Source organism: Opisthorchis viverrini (assembly GCF_000715545.1).
Source record: "Opisthorchis viverrini unplaced genomic scaffold opera_v5_333, whole genome shotgun sequence".
Taxonomy (NCBI): domain Eukaryota; kingdom Metazoa; phylum Platyhelminthes; class Trematoda; order Opisthorchiida; family Opisthorchiidae; genus Opisthorchis; species Opisthorchis viverrini.
This window is the reverse complement of record NW_008751992.1, coordinates 5,837-23,849: the sequence shown is the minus strand read 5'-3', so window position 1 is coordinate 23,849 and position 18,013 is coordinate 5,837. Positions and strand designations below refer to the sequence as shown.

General features: G+C 41.4%; 1 protein-coding gene across 1 annotated transcript in view; it reads right to left on the bottom strand.

The window, feature by feature from the left end:
- The window catches only part of T265_15051 (hypothetical protein), a gene marked incomplete at both ends in the record, with an annotated part of 181,555 nt that extends 164,047 nt beyond the window's left edge, over nt 1-17,508 (bottom strand). The window contains 6 exons of the mRNA XM_009176385.1: nt 5,122-5,368; nt 10,984-11,091; nt 13,604-13,691; nt 14,665-14,863; nt 16,383-16,468; nt 17,291-17,508. Coding sequence (XP_009174649.1) covers nt 5,122-5,368; nt 10,984-11,091; nt 13,604-13,691; nt 14,665-14,863; nt 16,383-16,468; nt 17,291-17,506 — 944 coding nt within the window. The remainder of the gene's footprint in view (nt 1-5,121; nt 5,369-10,983; nt 11,092-13,603; nt 13,692-14,664; nt 14,864-16,382; nt 16,469-17,290) is intronic.
- Nucleotides 17,509-18,013: the final 505 nt, after the last annotated feature.

The following is an 18,013-nucleotide window of genomic DNA, read 5'->3' as shown; positions in this document are numbered from 1 at the left end:
CGGATATTACGATAAACATAGTTGACAATGCCATAAAGTTTGGTCGCTTTTCAGTGCCATGGATTTTACCAGTTGGATTTATGTACATATGTTTTCCGAGCATATTTTGGATAATGATATACATCGAGAGGACATACTTGAACGTCGAGATCCGGAACTCTAGAACCTACATACCTGATAGTCAAGAGCTACCAGTGACTACAACCAAAGTTCCACCTGGAATATAGCTTGTGCCCTGACAAAAACATTTGTTCCCTTACGAATCTCCCTGGAAGAAACACGGATTTGGTGATTTACATATTTCGACAGCACTTTGCAATACCCAGGTATGGATTCATTCATCGTATTCTTTTTTCCCCGCGTCTTACGGTACTGACCTATTTTTAAATCTGGTTGTTTAAAGTCCAATTTTGCGTTTGCTACTTCTGGAAACGGTTTGCTTTCTTAGATGTACGGTATTCAATGCTAGGATTAGGACTGAGCTATAATGTCGGGTGGTGCAATGGACCCATCTTTAGGTTGCACAATGCCTTCAAGTGCAAGTTACCACGCTTCTTATTTTGACTTCCGTCGCGGACGCAAACATTCTGCACCAATTATTTTTATGGCCAAGCCGTCTGGTTTTGAGTGGGCTAGTTGGCATCACGATATGTAAGACGCTGAGTAGTCACAACCACGAACAAATCAAATGTAAGTAGCAAGATGAAACTTTACAAAATGACTCTCACTTGAGAGATTAATTTTGCACCTTCCAGTGTGAGTCTGCACGCAGTGAGGTGATTGTTGGAATTCCATTCAACCTGCGCACAAACTACTACTGATTTGTGTGATAAGTAATTGTTGTCGAAATCCAGCATTAGTGAAGAGGATTTTCCAACCACCAAAGGTCCGCTGACGATTGCGATCAATGTCAGCTACTTGAATGTAAGGGTCTTTCTTCATATTGTTTCATATGGCTAATTACCTGAGCCATTGGAATTAGATTTCTAAGGGTTTCCACTGAGTATCTTTAACCGGTGACTGATCAAGGCAAACTCAAAAGTCGGATTTTTGTGATTTATGAATGACTCTGTGATTACCTGGCACTCTCCGCTTTACCTCATAATTCGGGTTGAAGTGAGTTGTTTTGAAAAAAACGTTTTTTAAGTGAACGATTAAGCTCCCACCGTTTTTTCCCTGTATAGTGGACTGATCGAAGAGATGTTCAAACTGTGGAAAGCATCTATGCTGCCACTCGTGAGGGCAGGACACGTCGGATTAGATAAGGATATTGCTCGTCCGTTGACCTTTTTCCACTTTTGCATTCCCCCACGTTTTAGAAATTATTCACTCGTGGCAATTATTTATCTTGTAAAAGGGTGAGCGGGACTGTGGACACTGAATAGGCTTGATTGACTTTCGACAAGTACACTCAGCTGCACATCAATTTGTTTCTCGTGGGAGACGCAACTGAATATCTCGTTTATGGTATCCTTGAATGAATTTGCTTGACATTATACAGTCCCTCAAAAAGTCTATCTTGACAAGTTTCATCACATGGATTGGTGTAAACACCGGTATTGCCCTAATTAATATTTGTATGACGAACCACAGGCTGGATGATCTCCTACTGATCGAGATATATCTTAACGGAGCTTTTTAATTTTTCATGTTCAAAAAGCGACAATGAATGTCACGGACTATTGGGTCCCTTTGACCATAGAATCTTGGCCCTGCTTACCAGTTTACTTCAAGAACACAATCCGAATTAAGATTTTCCCTTCCTCGTACTGCAACCTACCTTGATTCTCTTCTTCCTTATGTGGCCTGCTATCTCGTTGATGGCACCTTGGCGATGAATCACCAATGGATAACGCCTCTTGCTTGAGTAATAGCCTCGATCCAAACACATATACGTCTGTTTATCTGTCCAAAGTTCCACATACAAGTAATTGACACTGCTGTAACGTTTTCAACTGAAAATTCATCCACAGGTGCATATAGCTATTCTTGGACTGTGCGGATGGTTCTTTGATGGGTAATTTTGGACAAGCATTTACTCGAAATATTCAGGTTTTGCAAGGCATTTAAACTTAATTAGCGAATATGCACTCATTTGCAAACTAATTTGGTCTTTCGAGAGACTCACCTGGAACCCAGCTAAATCTCTCGTTTATGATGTTCTCAGGGCGAAACCGGTCGTGGGCTGTCGATGGATTTTCAGCAACCTTATGAGTAGTACATTACAAAGATATACATTTAAACTTAAGTTTTTTCTTCATTGGGCAAGGCCAAAAGTAGGAACACATGGTCGCTGAATGGCGTTCCTATTCACACTCAGAAAACAGAACCGGATCTTTGACGATCCTGACAAACGCAGTGCCTGTAGTATAATGTGGATAATCAAACAAACGATCAGCGATAGCTCCGAAGATTGTCAACGTGTTAGCCATACCTCTCCATGCTTGATTCACATTTTCCCGGTAGATCTATCGAGTGGCTTCTGACACTAACAGCCGGCGACTGGGCTCAAGAGATAGGCTACCGCTTCGATACTGATAGGGGGCGAGATGGCTCAATGGTTAGAACGCGAATTTACTGACCGGAAGGTCTGTGGTTCGAAACCGACCTCTGTCTCTCGACTTCCCCTGTCTAGGCTTGGGCATCCTGGCAGTATCCCAGTCCCTTAGAACGCGAATTTACTGACCGGAAGGTCTGTGGTTCGAAACCGACCTCTGTCTCTCGAATTCCCCTGTCTAGGCTTGGGCAACCTGGCAGTATCCCAATCCCCACGCTTCCTTCTGGTAGCATGGCAGTTAGGCGCCGCAAAGGCGCCACAGCTGAACGAACGATACTGATATATTTGCAGTGATAGTGGCAAAATTCGCAGCAGTGTCGTCATCCAACCGGGCTGAGCTTATACGAACATTTCATGTGACTTGGAGCTAGGATCGATTTTAATAGTGTTTGAGTTGTTTAGAATAAGCGAATCGATTTTCCGTGTAATCGTCACCCACAATGAGATTCCGGAAACAATGATGAGTGGGGCTGAGGTTGAGGATCCTAACCCTATAAGGTCACCAAAGACTTATTAGAAAGTACACATGGATAACTGCTGGTCACTCATAGCTGGAAAAAGACTCATCAACCGACCACTTGGTTTCAGTGGCAGCCAAACTGTTATGCAAATAAGTGCATTTGTCGAATCACACTTCGTATACATTTTTGTAAGTCTGGAAAACAATAGGAAGATTTGTTGCCGGGTAACGGTTTGATTTTGAAACGAAAACTTCGTCAAGTCAAGTCCATACAGCTTGCGCGGCTTCTTCCCAAAATGCTCAGGAAATACGTCAGGATGAACAAATTCAGTGACTTGATTTGACTGACACGACATCTTTGTTTTAACCGACGAGTGTTTTACCTGACAGACGGGCGCCCTCTTCATCATATAACCTAGGCAACAACAGTTGAGCGTGGGAAACACCTGCTTCGTCTGCAAGTGTAAACACATCTGTTCCCTATAGAGATGCACTTAAACCTCCAGGTGGTACATTTCGTAACTGTTCGGATATTTTAAGTGCCCCCAGAAAGATCCTACCAACAAACTTATGATGGAAAAAATCACAGCACATGCAGGTCAAGCAACGTTTTGGAACAGTTTCAGAATCAGTGGAAAACGTTTTTTAGTTTCTCAGGATTAAGCATTCGACTGTCACATATTTCAGTATTTTTCCGCAGCTGCCGTAATAATCTGATGCTGCCTTATTGTGTAGTTGGTTGTGGATGGCGACTGGATATTTCTGGACCATTCTCTATATTTTATCCCTTGTCTTTTTAAAAAAATTCCCGTCGTGTGCCAGCCTTAAGGAAGGAAGTTTCTTCGAAACCACGAGGAAAGCCCGAAAACTTACAGAGGAAGTGAATATTTGCATGATTACATTTGTTCGTTGCTTCGGCTCATGGTTCAGATACTGAAAGAACACAGACAATTGAGTTCTTGACGGGTACGGTCGCGACAAAGATCTCCGTCACGGCCGAGTAATTTGTGTTGATATCGCCTACCATTCGATGGAAAGCTCCAAAGTGCCTTTCTAGTAAAGTAAGTCTTCCGGAAACTAACCTGCAAGCAGTTACTGGCGCCCAACTCCGCTGGCATCCCACTATTTAGCCTCCTGTTTTAGGTTCCAGACGCGAACGCTGGCTAAAAACTTTTAAAACACACAAAGGCTCAGAGATGTTTGGTTCACTTGTATCCGAGCAGCCAACAGGTTTTTCACCATCTACAGTGCATGCTGGTTTCATCGTTCTCGGTGGTCATTAGATATGCGTAAACCTCTAGCATTCGTAAACCCTATGATCAAATTCCGTACAAAAGGAAGGCACTATTTGTTAACGCTAATGTAATTTGCAAATGAGCAGACATATTTCGTTAATCCGTAATATCATTTTTTCGACTACGCTTGGGACTTTGAATGGTCTTTCGACGAAAATTCCGTTATGACATAAACCCTTTTTGGAACGAGCACACTGGAAAAATGCAGAAACTGGGGTAGAATTTCAGAAGTAGATTAGAATCACAGTTGAACAGAGTAGAATAAACATTGATCACAATTGCGCTCAGAGCAGAATGCTGAAAAAATTAGATACATGGATGGAAACTAACAGTTCAGAGCATTCTTTCCAGTAAAATATTCGAATTTAGAATTTGAAAAGTGGGGAGATTGATAAAGTATATATGAAATTGCGGTTTCAAAAAAACTACGTTTGATATTTCCGTACGCTCTTGAATTTTCGGTATTATGAGAACGCAGTTTTGATCATGGTAGAATGATGGAGGCATGCGAACCGAACAAGCTAGGAACGCAGCTGACCACAATGCTGCATGATTTTGCCACTGATTCTGCACCATTCTAGAATTCATGCCTTCTGACAAAAGTACTTGTGACGCTCATTGAATGCTTCTTATTAATTATACGTTGTTTAATTTATTAGCTGTAAACTTCGGAAGTGGGTTCCAAAAGCTACAATATTTGTGGTAGCCGACATCGGCACTAATAGTGTGCGGTGGGTTTGGCTTGCATCCTATATATCTATACTCTCAGTAAATAAATTTAACACGTCAAGGTTAAACTTCTCACTCACTCTTGAATGACATCAAGATCAAAGGACGTTTTGTCACACACTGTTCCTTCTGAGAGGAGCTGCAGAAGATAGGCGCCTTTGTCTTCTACCCTCACATTTTTCAGTGTGATCACAATGGACCGTTTGGTAGCATCTACGCGGACAGTGCCACGCTTGTCACTGGTAAGATCAACGCCGTTTTTGGTCACCTTAGCTTGTGGGGTGACGGATCCTGCGGAATAGTCCACTGTTAGGATAAAGGTTCGTCCTGTGAGAAAGTAAACAAAGGCCCGTGGTTGAATGGCACAAAATCACGTAAATGTAGGCAATAGTGCACTAACATCATATCGATCGCCGCCGTAGCTTTTCAACCGTACTCATGCTACAACTCATATTCAACTTATTATGCGCTTGTAGCAGTGATAAATTACGGTATAAACATGCCACTTGGTTTGCTGGTATTTTGTGGAAGGCCCATCGTATCATTCTACAACTACGACTGACCTTTTCCAACGACTTCGGTTTCGTCTTGTTAGCACTGGAGTTTCTTTTCTTGCAAGTGGTGTTAAGCGACATGATGGTCTACTCAGAATGGCGCCATGTAACGTTCGTCCAGAGCACAAAGTGGATGATAAACTACTACAGCGGGTACAATTCGATATGGTTATCACTTTTCCCGTGCGCTCACCGGACCGCTCTCACAATGTCTCTCGCATAGGCTGCAAAATACGCACAAGTCGTATCTACTAATGGCCTTCAAGAAGACTTTGAAGAAGAACAGTGAATGAATGTCATTGATAACCGAAAGAACCGTTTTATGTGGGATGTTTGGGTGCCTACCAAACTGATATTTTCAATCTTCGTGAAACGGTTCGCTTGTTTGGCCATAGGCGTTTGCTGGTGGAAGGAGTTGAGGGACCGTTTGCTGTTATGTTTCGTTGCAATAGAATCTATACTGACTTAGACAAAAGGCCGAACTTGATACGTGGAACAAAACTAGCAGGGATAACGAGATTTATTTATAAGCGTTAATTTAGACAATAGAACAATTTTGGAACAAAGAGCAGGAGAGTTGTTGTGCCCTTTTATATTGGCAATCCATATTCCAAACGGAAACAAACTGATTAAAGCGACGTTTCCTTTCTTGTATTACACTGTTTCCCATAGTGTTACCATAGTGTATTTTGACTAGAATTTCATTCTGCAAGTAAAATTAATCCTTGCTGAGGAAATGAGAAGAATCATCCGGCTGTTTCTTCTCCTTCGAGAACAATCAGAAGTGCACTTTTCACGAAGCTCTAGGATTATATGAACTCCCAGCCATCCGTTAGTAGATGAGCGCCATATCACTTGGCTATGACTGGCCAGTCAGCAGTCTGACCACCCCGCACTTAAATGAGACATGCTGCCACAACCTTTCAGGCCGTTACCCAGGTCGGACAGGCTACTCAAGTGACTATTTCTCAGGAAGAGGAGCCTTGTGACTTGTGGGGCATNTTGTGTAGTTGGTTGTGGATGGCGACTGGATATTTCTGGACCATTCTCTATATTTTATCCCTTGTCTTTTTAAAAAAATTCCCGTCGTGTGCCAGCCTTAAGGAAGGAAGTTTCTTCGAAACCACGAGGAAAGCCCGAAAACTTACAGAGGAAGTGAATATTTGCATGATTACATTTGTTCGTTGGGAACCTACTTAGAGAGTTCTCCGAGTATGTTATGATCAGGACACCGAATTCGCTATCAAATATATGCTCTACTTTGGATATTCAATGTTAGAGATGCATTTTCTCCTGCGAACACATTCGCCCGGGAAAGCGGTCGTGGAAAATCCAAGTGTATACAAACAAAATTCAGTGCGCTCAATCTCATGACAAAGGTCACAGAAAGTCATCTGGAACATGGATCATGGAACCATTGACACTGGTTTCATTCGAGGTGGAGATTTGTCAGACTACCGTGCTAGAGAGAGACGGCTTAACCGACATTCAGGGACTTCAAGCATGAGTTCTATAATGCCGGTCGTGATCACGTCAGGTACCGCGGAAATGAAGGTCAACTCCCAGGGGACCGGTTCCATGACCGCAACTACCGGGGCACTGAGAAGGGAATCGAGTGGGTTTTTCAAGTTTGGACCATGCTTACCGGAGCCACAGAGCTAGAGCGTTTTTTAGAGAACGAAGATGATAGCAATTTAGAAGTTGGAAACATCATCGTTCCCCTGCTGATGGGAGCGGTAAAAAGACGGATGACATTTCGAACCTTTTAATACGCATTGTGAAACAAACTGGTACCGGTTGCGTAAACCTCTAGCATTAATAAACCTTAGGATCGAATTCCGTACAAAAGGAAGGCACTATTTGTTAACGCTAATGTAATTTGCAAATGAACAGACATGTTTCGTTAATCCGTAATATCATTTTTTCGACTACGCTTGGGACTTTGAATGGTCTTTCGACGAAAATTCCGTTATGACATAAACCCTTTTTGGAACGAGCACACTGGAAAAATGCAGAAACTGGGGTAGAATTTCAGAAGTAGATTAGAATCACAGTTGAACAGAGTAGAATAAACACTGCTCACAATTGCGCTCAGGGCAGAATGCTGAAGAAATTAGATACATGGATGGAAACTAACAATTCAGAGCATTCTTTCCAGCAAAATACTCGAATTTGGAATTTGAAAAGTGGGGAGATTGACAAAGTATATATGGAATTGCAGTTTCAAAAAAACTACGTTTGATATTTCCGTACGCTCTTGAATTTTCGGTATTATGAGAACGCAGTTTTGATCATGGTAGAATGATGGAGGCATGCGAACCGAACAAGCTAGGAACGCAGCTGACCACAACGGTGCATGAATTTGCCGCTGATTCTGCACTACTCTAGAAATCATGCCTTCTGACAAAAGTACTTGTGACGCTCATTGAATGCTTCTTATTAATTATACGTTGTTTAATTTATTAGCTGTAAACTTCGGAAGTGGGTTCCAAAAGCTACAATATTTGTGGTAGCCGACATCGGCACTAATAGTGTGCGGTGGGTTTGGCTTGCATCCTATATATCTATACTCTCAGTAAATAAATTTAACACGTCAAGGTTAAACTTCTCACTCACTCTTGAATGACATCAAGATCAAAGGACGTTTTGTCACACACTGTTCCTTCTGAGAGGAGCTGCAGAAGATAGGCGCCTTTGTCTTCTACCCTCACATTTTTCAGTGTGATCACAATGGACCGTTTGGTAGCATCTACGCGAACAGTGCCACGCTTGTCACTGGTAAGATCAACGCCGTTTTTGGTCACCTTAGCTTGTGGGGTGACGGATCCTGCGGAATAGTCCACTGTTAGGATAAAGGTTCGTCCTGTGAGAAAGTAAACAAAAGCCCGTGGTTGAATGGCACAAAATTACATAAATGTAGGCAATAGTGCACTAACATCATATCGATCGCCGCCGTAGCTTTTCAACCGTACTCATGCTACAACTCATATTCAACTTATTATGCGCTTGTAGCAGTGATAAATTACGGTATAAACATGCCACTTGGTTTGCTGGTATTTTGTGGAAGGCCCATCGTATCATTCTACAACTACGACTGACCTTTTCCAACGACTTCGGTTTCGTCTTGTTAGCACTGGAGTTTCTTTTCTTGCAAGTGGTGTTAAGCGACATGATGGTCTACTCAGAATGGCGCCATGTAACGTTCGTCCAGAGCACAAAGTGGATGATAAACTACTACAGCGGGTACAATTCGATATGGTTATCACTTTTCCCGTGCGCTCACCGGACCGCTCTCACAATGTCTCTCGCATAGGCTGCAAAATACGCACAAGTCGTATCTACTAATGGCCTTCAAGAAGACTTTGAAGAAGAACAGTGAATGAATGTCATTGATAACCGAAAGAACCGTTTTATGTGGGATGTTTGGGTGCCTACCAAACTGATATTTTCAATCTTCGTGAAACGGTTCGCTTGTTTGGCCATAGGCGTTTGCTGGTGGAAGGAGTTGAGGGACCGTTTGCTGTTATGTTTCGTTGCAATAGAATCTATACTGATTTAGACAAAAGGCCGAACTTGATACGTGGAACAAAACTAGCATGGATAACGAGATTTATTTATAAGCGCTAATTTAGACAAAAGAACAATTTTGGAACAAAGAGCAGGAGAGTTGTTGTGCCCTTTTATATTGGCAATTCATATTCCAAACGGAAACAAACAGATTAAAGTGACGTTTCCTTTCTTGTATTACACTGTTTCCCATAGTGTTACCATAGTGTATTTTGACTAGAATTTCATTCTGCAAGTAAAATTAATCCTTGCTGAGGAAATGAGAAGAATCGTTCGGCTGTTTGTTCTCCTTCGAGAACAATCAGAAGTGCACTTTTCAGGAAGCTCTAGGATTATATGAACTCCCATCCATCCGTTAGTAGATGAGCGCCATATCACTTGGCTATGACTGGCCAGTCAGCAGTCTGACCACCCCGCACTTAAATGAGACATGCTGCCACAACCTTTCAGGCCGTTACCCAGGTCGGACAGGCTACTCAAGTGACTATTTCTCAGGAAGAGGAGCCTTGTGACTTGTGGGGCATCTTCTTTTCAAGCAGATTACCTGCAGTTTATGGGTTATTTGGAGATTTGAGGGGAGCTGCGTCAGACCATGAGTGATTAAGCACACTTCCTAGGGGAAGGTAAATGGACTGCCCGTCTGGAATACATTTTCAATTACATAAGACCTTACTAGCAAAATACAGATACTGAAAGAAGGTTACCGTTGAATATGTAACCTAAGGATACGCTGTTTCAGAAGAGCTTGGTAAATAATCGGTAGTTTTTATTTGGGCAACGTTTCGCTTTTGACACAAAAGCTTCATCAGGCCAAGTGAACAGGTGACCAAACCGGCTAGGTTATAAGACAGACAGGGAACCAATCAGTAAGTCCACCTCACACTAGATCAGTGTTGAATGTCAATTAACAGCTCTTGTCGGCTAGTGTGGATGCCGAAATCTTGAATTTACGGGTTACAGGAGTTTCAAATTAGTTCCGATCGCTTTCTGTTCCTTAATCTTCTACTTCAGAGTGCTTCACTTGATAATTCACCTTGGATGCCACTAGTAGATTTTCCTTGATCTTCGTTCGCATGTGAATGCTACGACAATTTAGTTGGGTAGAAGGGAGGTGCGTAAGGTTAAGTGGAATTCAGGTGATTACTACTGTTCCCTCTGATACACTGGTTTTCTGGTTTGGCTAAGCGCACCAGGCTACCAAGCGGCTATCCAAACTCGGGTTAACTGTATTAAGAAGGCATTAGGAAAAGCGTGGTCCACAACAGGTTACAACTCCAGACACTCAACCAGGTGTTACGCTTGAGTGCACTCTAGTGTTTCATAAGTATTCGCAGAGCAATACTCACAATATGGAACGTTTGACTCTGGATATGGAGGTTGATCAAGACCGTATAGGTTGTCTAAAAGAGCTTATTGATTGATCCACCTATAGTTAGATTTCCACCTACTGAGCTTTTAGGACCGCAAGTCTGTTTGTGTTTGATGCTGCACATCCATAGCCACTAATATTAATATCATTCACGCCTATTTCATGTGTCTACTCAGAATGCGACAGAATGTGGCACCAGATGCAGATCAGTACGGTCCTTTGGCAAGTAGATTACGGGAGGTGATTAACGACGCCCCCCTTTGGTTCGGTCATAAAGATCCGTCGTGTCATGATTTCCTAAATCATTCAAATTTGCTAGCAAGACAAGATAGATCCAGGCCTGTCACTGGGGTATGGTGGCAACACTCGAGGTTAGTGGGAATTGCTTCGTTCATTTTTCACTACTGATGCTAGTTTGAGTAGTCAAACATGTACAAAAAGTACAAACTCACCAGCGTCGGCCGACTGGTTACCAGGATATCCGATGATTTGCGGGAGGGTGGCTTTCGACTCTTTTGCTGATTCGATGATTAAAGAGCAAGAAAACGGTTTATTGAGTACTAAAGATGGCTGTCTGGAACGTATGATCATATACTATCATCTAGCTAGCATTTGAATCCATAATCTTATGTGTGTGCACTAAACTTGAACAAAATGGATAAAAAGTGAGTAGTAGTGTAATAGGGTGGAAAACGTTGCACGTCGCAGGTATAAGCACATCACAGTCATTATCCATTATACATAAAAGGGTACCTTTGGACATTTCCAGTGTTGATAGTGGGTTCCATGTTTCGTCTACTCAAGACAAAATTTGAAAGGTTAACCAGGTGGCAGATGATGGCAGTCTTGGATATCTGGTTTGACATGCTGTTAGAAGTCTACAGTTTTGGTCGCCTACACACGTCAGTGATGTCGATAAACCGTGGGTCAGACAAAGTACTGATATTCTAATATTGTGACTTATTTCCTAAATCTTTCCTAGCATATCAGTTCTTATCCCATTTGAAACTGATTTATGAAAAATGTAGACTCTGCAAGTAAAGTATGCGCGTCGAGACCGCCTCGGATGATGTAGAAAGACCGAATGCAAGAATCGATTTGCTTTCCTCTCTTTTGAACGCAAATCTTTACGTTAGAGTGAATGTTAAACGATGAACACCAGTTTTATATATGCCAGTATGCACGCAAAAGTTTTAGACTGTGGTATACTGAATGAGCAGTGCGGATGCACCAAGGTATAAAGTGTGTGCAAGGCCAATGAACATAATCGGAGTGCTGTTCAAATGAACGACATGATAGGGTGATGGGAAAGGACGTGTGAGTTTGCGTTACTTGATTGTCATAAGTAGCATATGTGATTCGAAGTTAACTACTGACATCCGGGACAAAAACTACTTTGTATCCCGATTACCACAGTAGGAAGATCTGTAGATTCGATAAGCCCTTTTCAATGAATATTCTAGAGCTACTGAAATCCTGTTAGCTTAAATCATTTACTGTGGACTATTACTAACCTCGCTGATTATTCGAAAATACCAGATAAGCTTTGAAGCCACTCATGAGGAATATTCATTTCATCATTTCCAGTTTGGATGATGTGAAAGGCGATTAAAGTACAGTGCCAAAGTTCTGAGTTACAAAGGCTAAATGAGGCTCAGTGGTTACAGGTGACAAAACAGTTGTGGCGGATATATTTCATGACCATCCTTTTATGCCCGGTTGGAACAGGTAGCGGAGCATTAGGTGTGGGCATGCTGTGTGTGTGTATGTGATGAATTCCCATGCATTTTGCCTTTCTTTTGAGCGTTCAGAAGTGTTTTTTACGCGCATAAAGGGGGGTTTGTTAGAAGCAAAATATCAGCTTCCAACCTTACTGGGGTTTATCCCACGGTTTCATCTACAGTAGATTATGCATGAAGCAACATTCGGTAAAATTCCAAAACCATGACTCTGTAATTTTTAGACCGCATGAGAAGATCAACTACTGGTCATATAATGCATTCATCGTAACTACCGACCGTTGATTGGTTTTTCGAATGATCTAACGGGAGGTTCAAATTTTGGACACGTGAAAAAGATGTGGATGTTCAAAGTCGCGCCATTTGCACAAAAATAAGATTCATTTATTGCGCTTTTATTGCTTGGACTGTGAAATCTCTGAGTAATGCCAGTACGCTGCGCACAGCCAGTGTATCACAGGATGAATCATTAAAAATAGGCAATTAGTGCTGTCCATTAAAATGGAATTACATCAGACTTGGTGAATTTCCGATTGCACGGACAGTTTGATTTCCGCAAATCGGCATTAAAGTAGCCGATTGAGGCCAGGAACATGGTTTTTCCAAAGCTCCCCGCCATTACAAATCTCGTGAAGTGGTGTCCATCAACTAGCCCAGCTCCGTTGATTTTGTTTTGCAAAAACTGAGAGAACGTTGTGGAGGAAACAGCTCTTTAGTTCAAAAGAAGGGAGTTTTAATTTATTTGACATTTGCTGCTAGCTGCGAGGTGCTTCTTGCGGAAAGACCACAGCGTGGAGAAACTCGTCGACATTTACGAAGTAAAGCAGTTTGTAAAAATAGCACCTGAACGCTGAGACAAATCAAAGTTTATTTTTCTCTCTACAGAATGCAGTTATGAAACAAATGTGGGAAGATTTATAATTTCACATTACTTATCCTGACCTGCTAATTCATCCCAATTTTTTTAGTGCTGCGTGCGATCCCCTTCATTGGTCATCTCAAAACTGACAGGTGATCAATCGTAGCGAGTCGCTTTTGTGTGCACGAACAGTCGGGTGAAAGAATTTTGTACACTCTGCTTTTAAGTGTCTTCATAACTCACTAATATGACCTCACCATTCAACTAAGGTCTGTAAGCCACAAGTGAACAAAAACGTATTTGGTCGGTCAGTGACCTGGTTGCAAATCCACTTAATTTTATCTACTGATTTTGTAGAAATCAAGAAAAGCACATAAATCTGTGTTAATGATTTTCCACGTTAGTCTGGAGGAAGGAGTTTGTCCACAGTGCTGCGAATTTAAATGATTGCGCAAAAGAGTGATAGCGACTTACGCGGTACTTTGAAATTGACAGACTGGAAGGCTGTTCCAACTCCGTTGGTGATTTCGCAGTCATAGGTTCCGGAATCTTTTTCAATCAACTTTGAATGAAAGAAAGCAGGACAAAATGAGACTGTCAGTTGCTTTTGACTGAACAATTTCAAAAGATTAATCACTTGCGGGTAGTGACATGATGACAGAAAACGAAAGCGATAAGAGAAATTAATCGGAATAAGCGGCTGACATTTGTTGCAATAGGAGGCGGAATTCGAGCCTAGCCAGTCACTGTTTTCTCAATCCTTTTTTAGTTCTTATTTCTGTTCCTTCTTTCTCGCCTTCATCAAACGCGTCGTCACTAGGAGAATCGAAACTAGCAAACAGCATTGGGAGGCACACTCTGGTAAAATTCATCCCCAGCTACCCTGCATTTGTTCAAACAATTTGTGCCTAAGTTGCAAACGCAGAGGAATGTCACGTATAATAAGAATGCAGACAATTAGCTCAGAAAACGTGTTGGGTGGTACTAAGACAGTACCGGAAGGCTAACATTCTCACCAATTAGCCTGACTCACGTAATGTTCCAAATAATGCTCGAAGCATAGAATGTTGGACAAAAATAGAGTAATGCCAGCAGTCGCCCAGGTTTTGAGGTATCATGGTGCTCTTTCACGGATAGATTAGAGTAGCATGCATTGAAGCAATTAATGGTGATGTCCACCCTGAGCACGAGAGCCAAAAGGCATTTCTGGGTGCATTTCGAAAGTAAAGAAGATTAGAGAGACAGCAAAGATTATGGTTCAGATAATTTTCCTATCGCTTTTACGAACAGCTTCAGCCACTTTTCTTCAGCAAAACCCCGTCACAAAGATGGGTTGAAGGACTTTTGCAAAAGGACAAGATTTCTCTAACAACACTGATCAAAAGTGTGAGTGATATACTGGATACAATTGGCAACAGTTTGAAAAAAAACGCCTATGTATAAATCTATCCAAACAAGACAAACACTTTTGCTCGTGTCCAAAAAAACCACTAGCCTGAAATTCCAAGTACGCAGCTTGATGGTGAATCACTTACATCACTAATAATTAGCTCGACTTTGTGCACCGCCCCCTCGAGCTGTACATTTGTTCCGTAACGTCCTCCAATAGCAAGGGCTTTACCAGCCTGGGACCAAGTGAAAACCGGCTGGCTTCCAGCGTCCACTTTGATTTCAAGAACCGCTTGCTGATTGTTGTTCTCAAACCGGACATTTGGTAAGCCCACAATGCGGGGCCTAAATACAAAATTACACATGATGCAGGAGTGTAAAAAACCGTGTATATCTGTACTAAATCTTGGTCCTTAAATTCACAAGTGCTTAATTTCATCTGTATCAATGCAACCTTACTCTAGTACTCCAAGGGTTTTCAAATTCAAGCAATTTCCACTTTACATCTTTTGGTAAATTCACCAACACTCTTGTAAAAAACATGAAACCTCATCGCGTGCGAAATTATTTCCTTGCTCATATCTTATCTGAACTGAAGTCCCCTGGGAGTTTTACAGTACAGTGTGTTCCTGAGAAACCCTTGATGTAACCGGTAAATATAGTAAAAGTTCGGTAAACTGGACAAGTGGTTGTGTTCTACTGTTTTATTGTTTGGTCTCACATCCGTCAACATTGTGAAGAAATTTTACATCGGACGAACGTTTTATTCTGTTCTGTAAGTCCATTGGTAATAAGATTTGTAAAAATTCTATTCTAAAAGGTGCCCAAAGAGAGGTCACTATTTCTACCTCAAGTGAAACAGTATTTTCTGAAATAAGTAGTATGAATGTGAAATCATAAAGACCTAGGGAAATTTCTTACGTCTTATGAGGTCCGAGTAATGAGTAAGCTTGGTAGCAAACTGGAAGCGGATTTTAGTTATTTTAATAGTGTTTTAAGGTAGAGACGCTAATAAAAATCACATATTAAGAGTATGTAGTCTTAAATAAATTCTCCGTGGCTGGTTAGAGACTGATTGTTGAATTCTTAGGATGTCCACCGGTCAGGTGACACTTGTCTTTTCTGGACATACTAAACAAATATGAATGAGTCATTCTCAACATATTTCCATTCTCCGGTTTCGAGCAAATGTTTAAATCTACATAGGAAAGCCCAACCCAGACTATTTAGTACTAAAGTACTTGAGTCTTTTAACTTTATGAAGGTACGATGCACATCAAGAACCTATTTTTAAAGACCGTACCTGGTTGTCCGGTTCAGCTTAAGATCCGGAAGAAATTAGATTAATATATCACTCTGACTAAGACTTGCTCACACGTACTCAAACAAACATCTTCATGGTTACTAAATATGGTATTCGGGCATAGCAACAGCTTTGTTCCCGGCTAGTAAGTGCATACTGGTAGTGAACCAGATATCACTCTATTTTACATCGGATAGATGCAATAGATCGAGAGAAGGTGACAGTGTTTTTTGACAGTGAGTTAGAAATATAGAATTTGGACATTAATAGACAATTGTATTATGGCCCATTTAGAACAGCAGCCAAGTAGCGACGATAGGATGATTGAATGACTGTCCGTTTGTCATCGAAATACATGTTTCATGCTAGTGTTGATGTTTGAATGTTTCTATATTATCTCAACATTATTATTCTGTTTAAACCATATCGGAGAGTTATCAGCTTACTTTAGGTTTAGAAAGTAAGTCTTATTTGCTAAAAAATTGACATCAACGTCAAGGGAGTTGCATACGGGAATGGAATTTGGGACAGAAGTAAGCAAGCAATGACAGATAAACGTACATTTTAACTTCCATAGTTGCAGTTGCATCACCATGCTGGTTTTTCGCTACCAATGTGTACGTACCAGAATCGGCATTCATGAAGCTCTGAAAAAGTATCAAACAAGGGAGGCAACAAAGTCATCAGCAAAGGTTCTGCGTTCCTATTTCTGTCCAAACAATGACAAGTCGACTTTATAAACTTGCGACAGTAGGCAAATCTACTTACAAATGATCCTTCATATGATAACATTCTAAAAGGATCATTGAAGATTCACGAAAAAAATCACTGCTGAGTTCCAATTTTTGGAGCTTACAAGATTTAATAAGTTGTTGTGGTCTACAGAGCCAACTGCCGTAAGAGTGGGTTCAGAAGGCTCCGAAATCGCAACATTCTAAAAGGATCATTGAAGCTTCACGAAAAAAATCACTGCCGAGTTCCAATTTTTTGGAGCTTATAAGATTTAATAAGTTGTGATCTACAGAGCCAACTGCCTTAAGAGTGGGTTCAGAAGGCTCCGAAATCGCCCGATGAATAGACCGAAGTTTTGTGGTAATTTTTTCGATATCTTGTCACTGAAACGCCATTAGCCGAATCGTAAAAAGTTGGCAAATAATTGCTGAAAATGAACATAAAAACGCAAGTTCAGCGAATTTGTAGCAATCTGTTTTCTAATTTTGTACAATACTGATGTGCACTCTGGGGTAATTGTGTGAATCACTTTTTTAAACATTTGAGCAAAATGAACGGACGAGGGGGCAGCAGTAGAATTACTGTTGGCAACCGTCAGGTTAAAACATTATGAAACATGGTTTGGTTCTCACTGACAGCAAGTTGTCAGGTTCTCATCATGAACTAACATGACTCAAGCGGTTGTACTTATGTAGTTAGAATGAAGGAGATAAGTGTTTGTAGATTCACAGACTCACAATTAATCGCAAGGTGTTCACAAATACGGCTCCATCTTTACTGCTACTCATGTCGAACTTGTGTGCTCGCGGTTTCAGTTCCCGCCCATTTTGGTACCAGGTGTAGTTCGGGGCTGGGTCTCCTGTTGAACGACACTCCAACACGACATCCTTTCCATTATTGTCTTGAAAGATTCTAGGTTTCTCAAACGCTGGAGCTTTGGCAGCAGATTTTTGTCCTGCAAAGATTCAACATTTTGTTCTGATGTGAGTAGCAAAATACGACTGCGCGACGGCTTGTTAAATAAGTGTTTGGTTGCAAGAGATTATAATCTGTTTCCGACCAACCTCACCGTACACACTTGTTTTCAAAGAACTGCTGTCCACTGTGCTTCTACAGCATGTATAGTGCGCTACTTCAGGAAATGCCTATTCTTGGCCGGACGCTCATCGTTCCCATTTGGGTGAGGCAAACTCAGATTTGTTCAATTTGAATGCAAAGTGCTGAAAGCTGACCCCAAAGACACAGTATATGATTATTCGTAGTACGGAGTACGATTGATGTGAGATGGTGCGCTGAGTACTAAGCAGTGAACCCACCACATAATCCCACCTAGATTTACTCCGGGTAATTTCCTAAGAATCCACACACAAAAAGCTGCCTTAAAACTGGGACTACCACTACCAGCTATGAAACCTCTTCCGCTGTAGATTGTCAAAAAACATCTTTTGCAGCAACTGGAT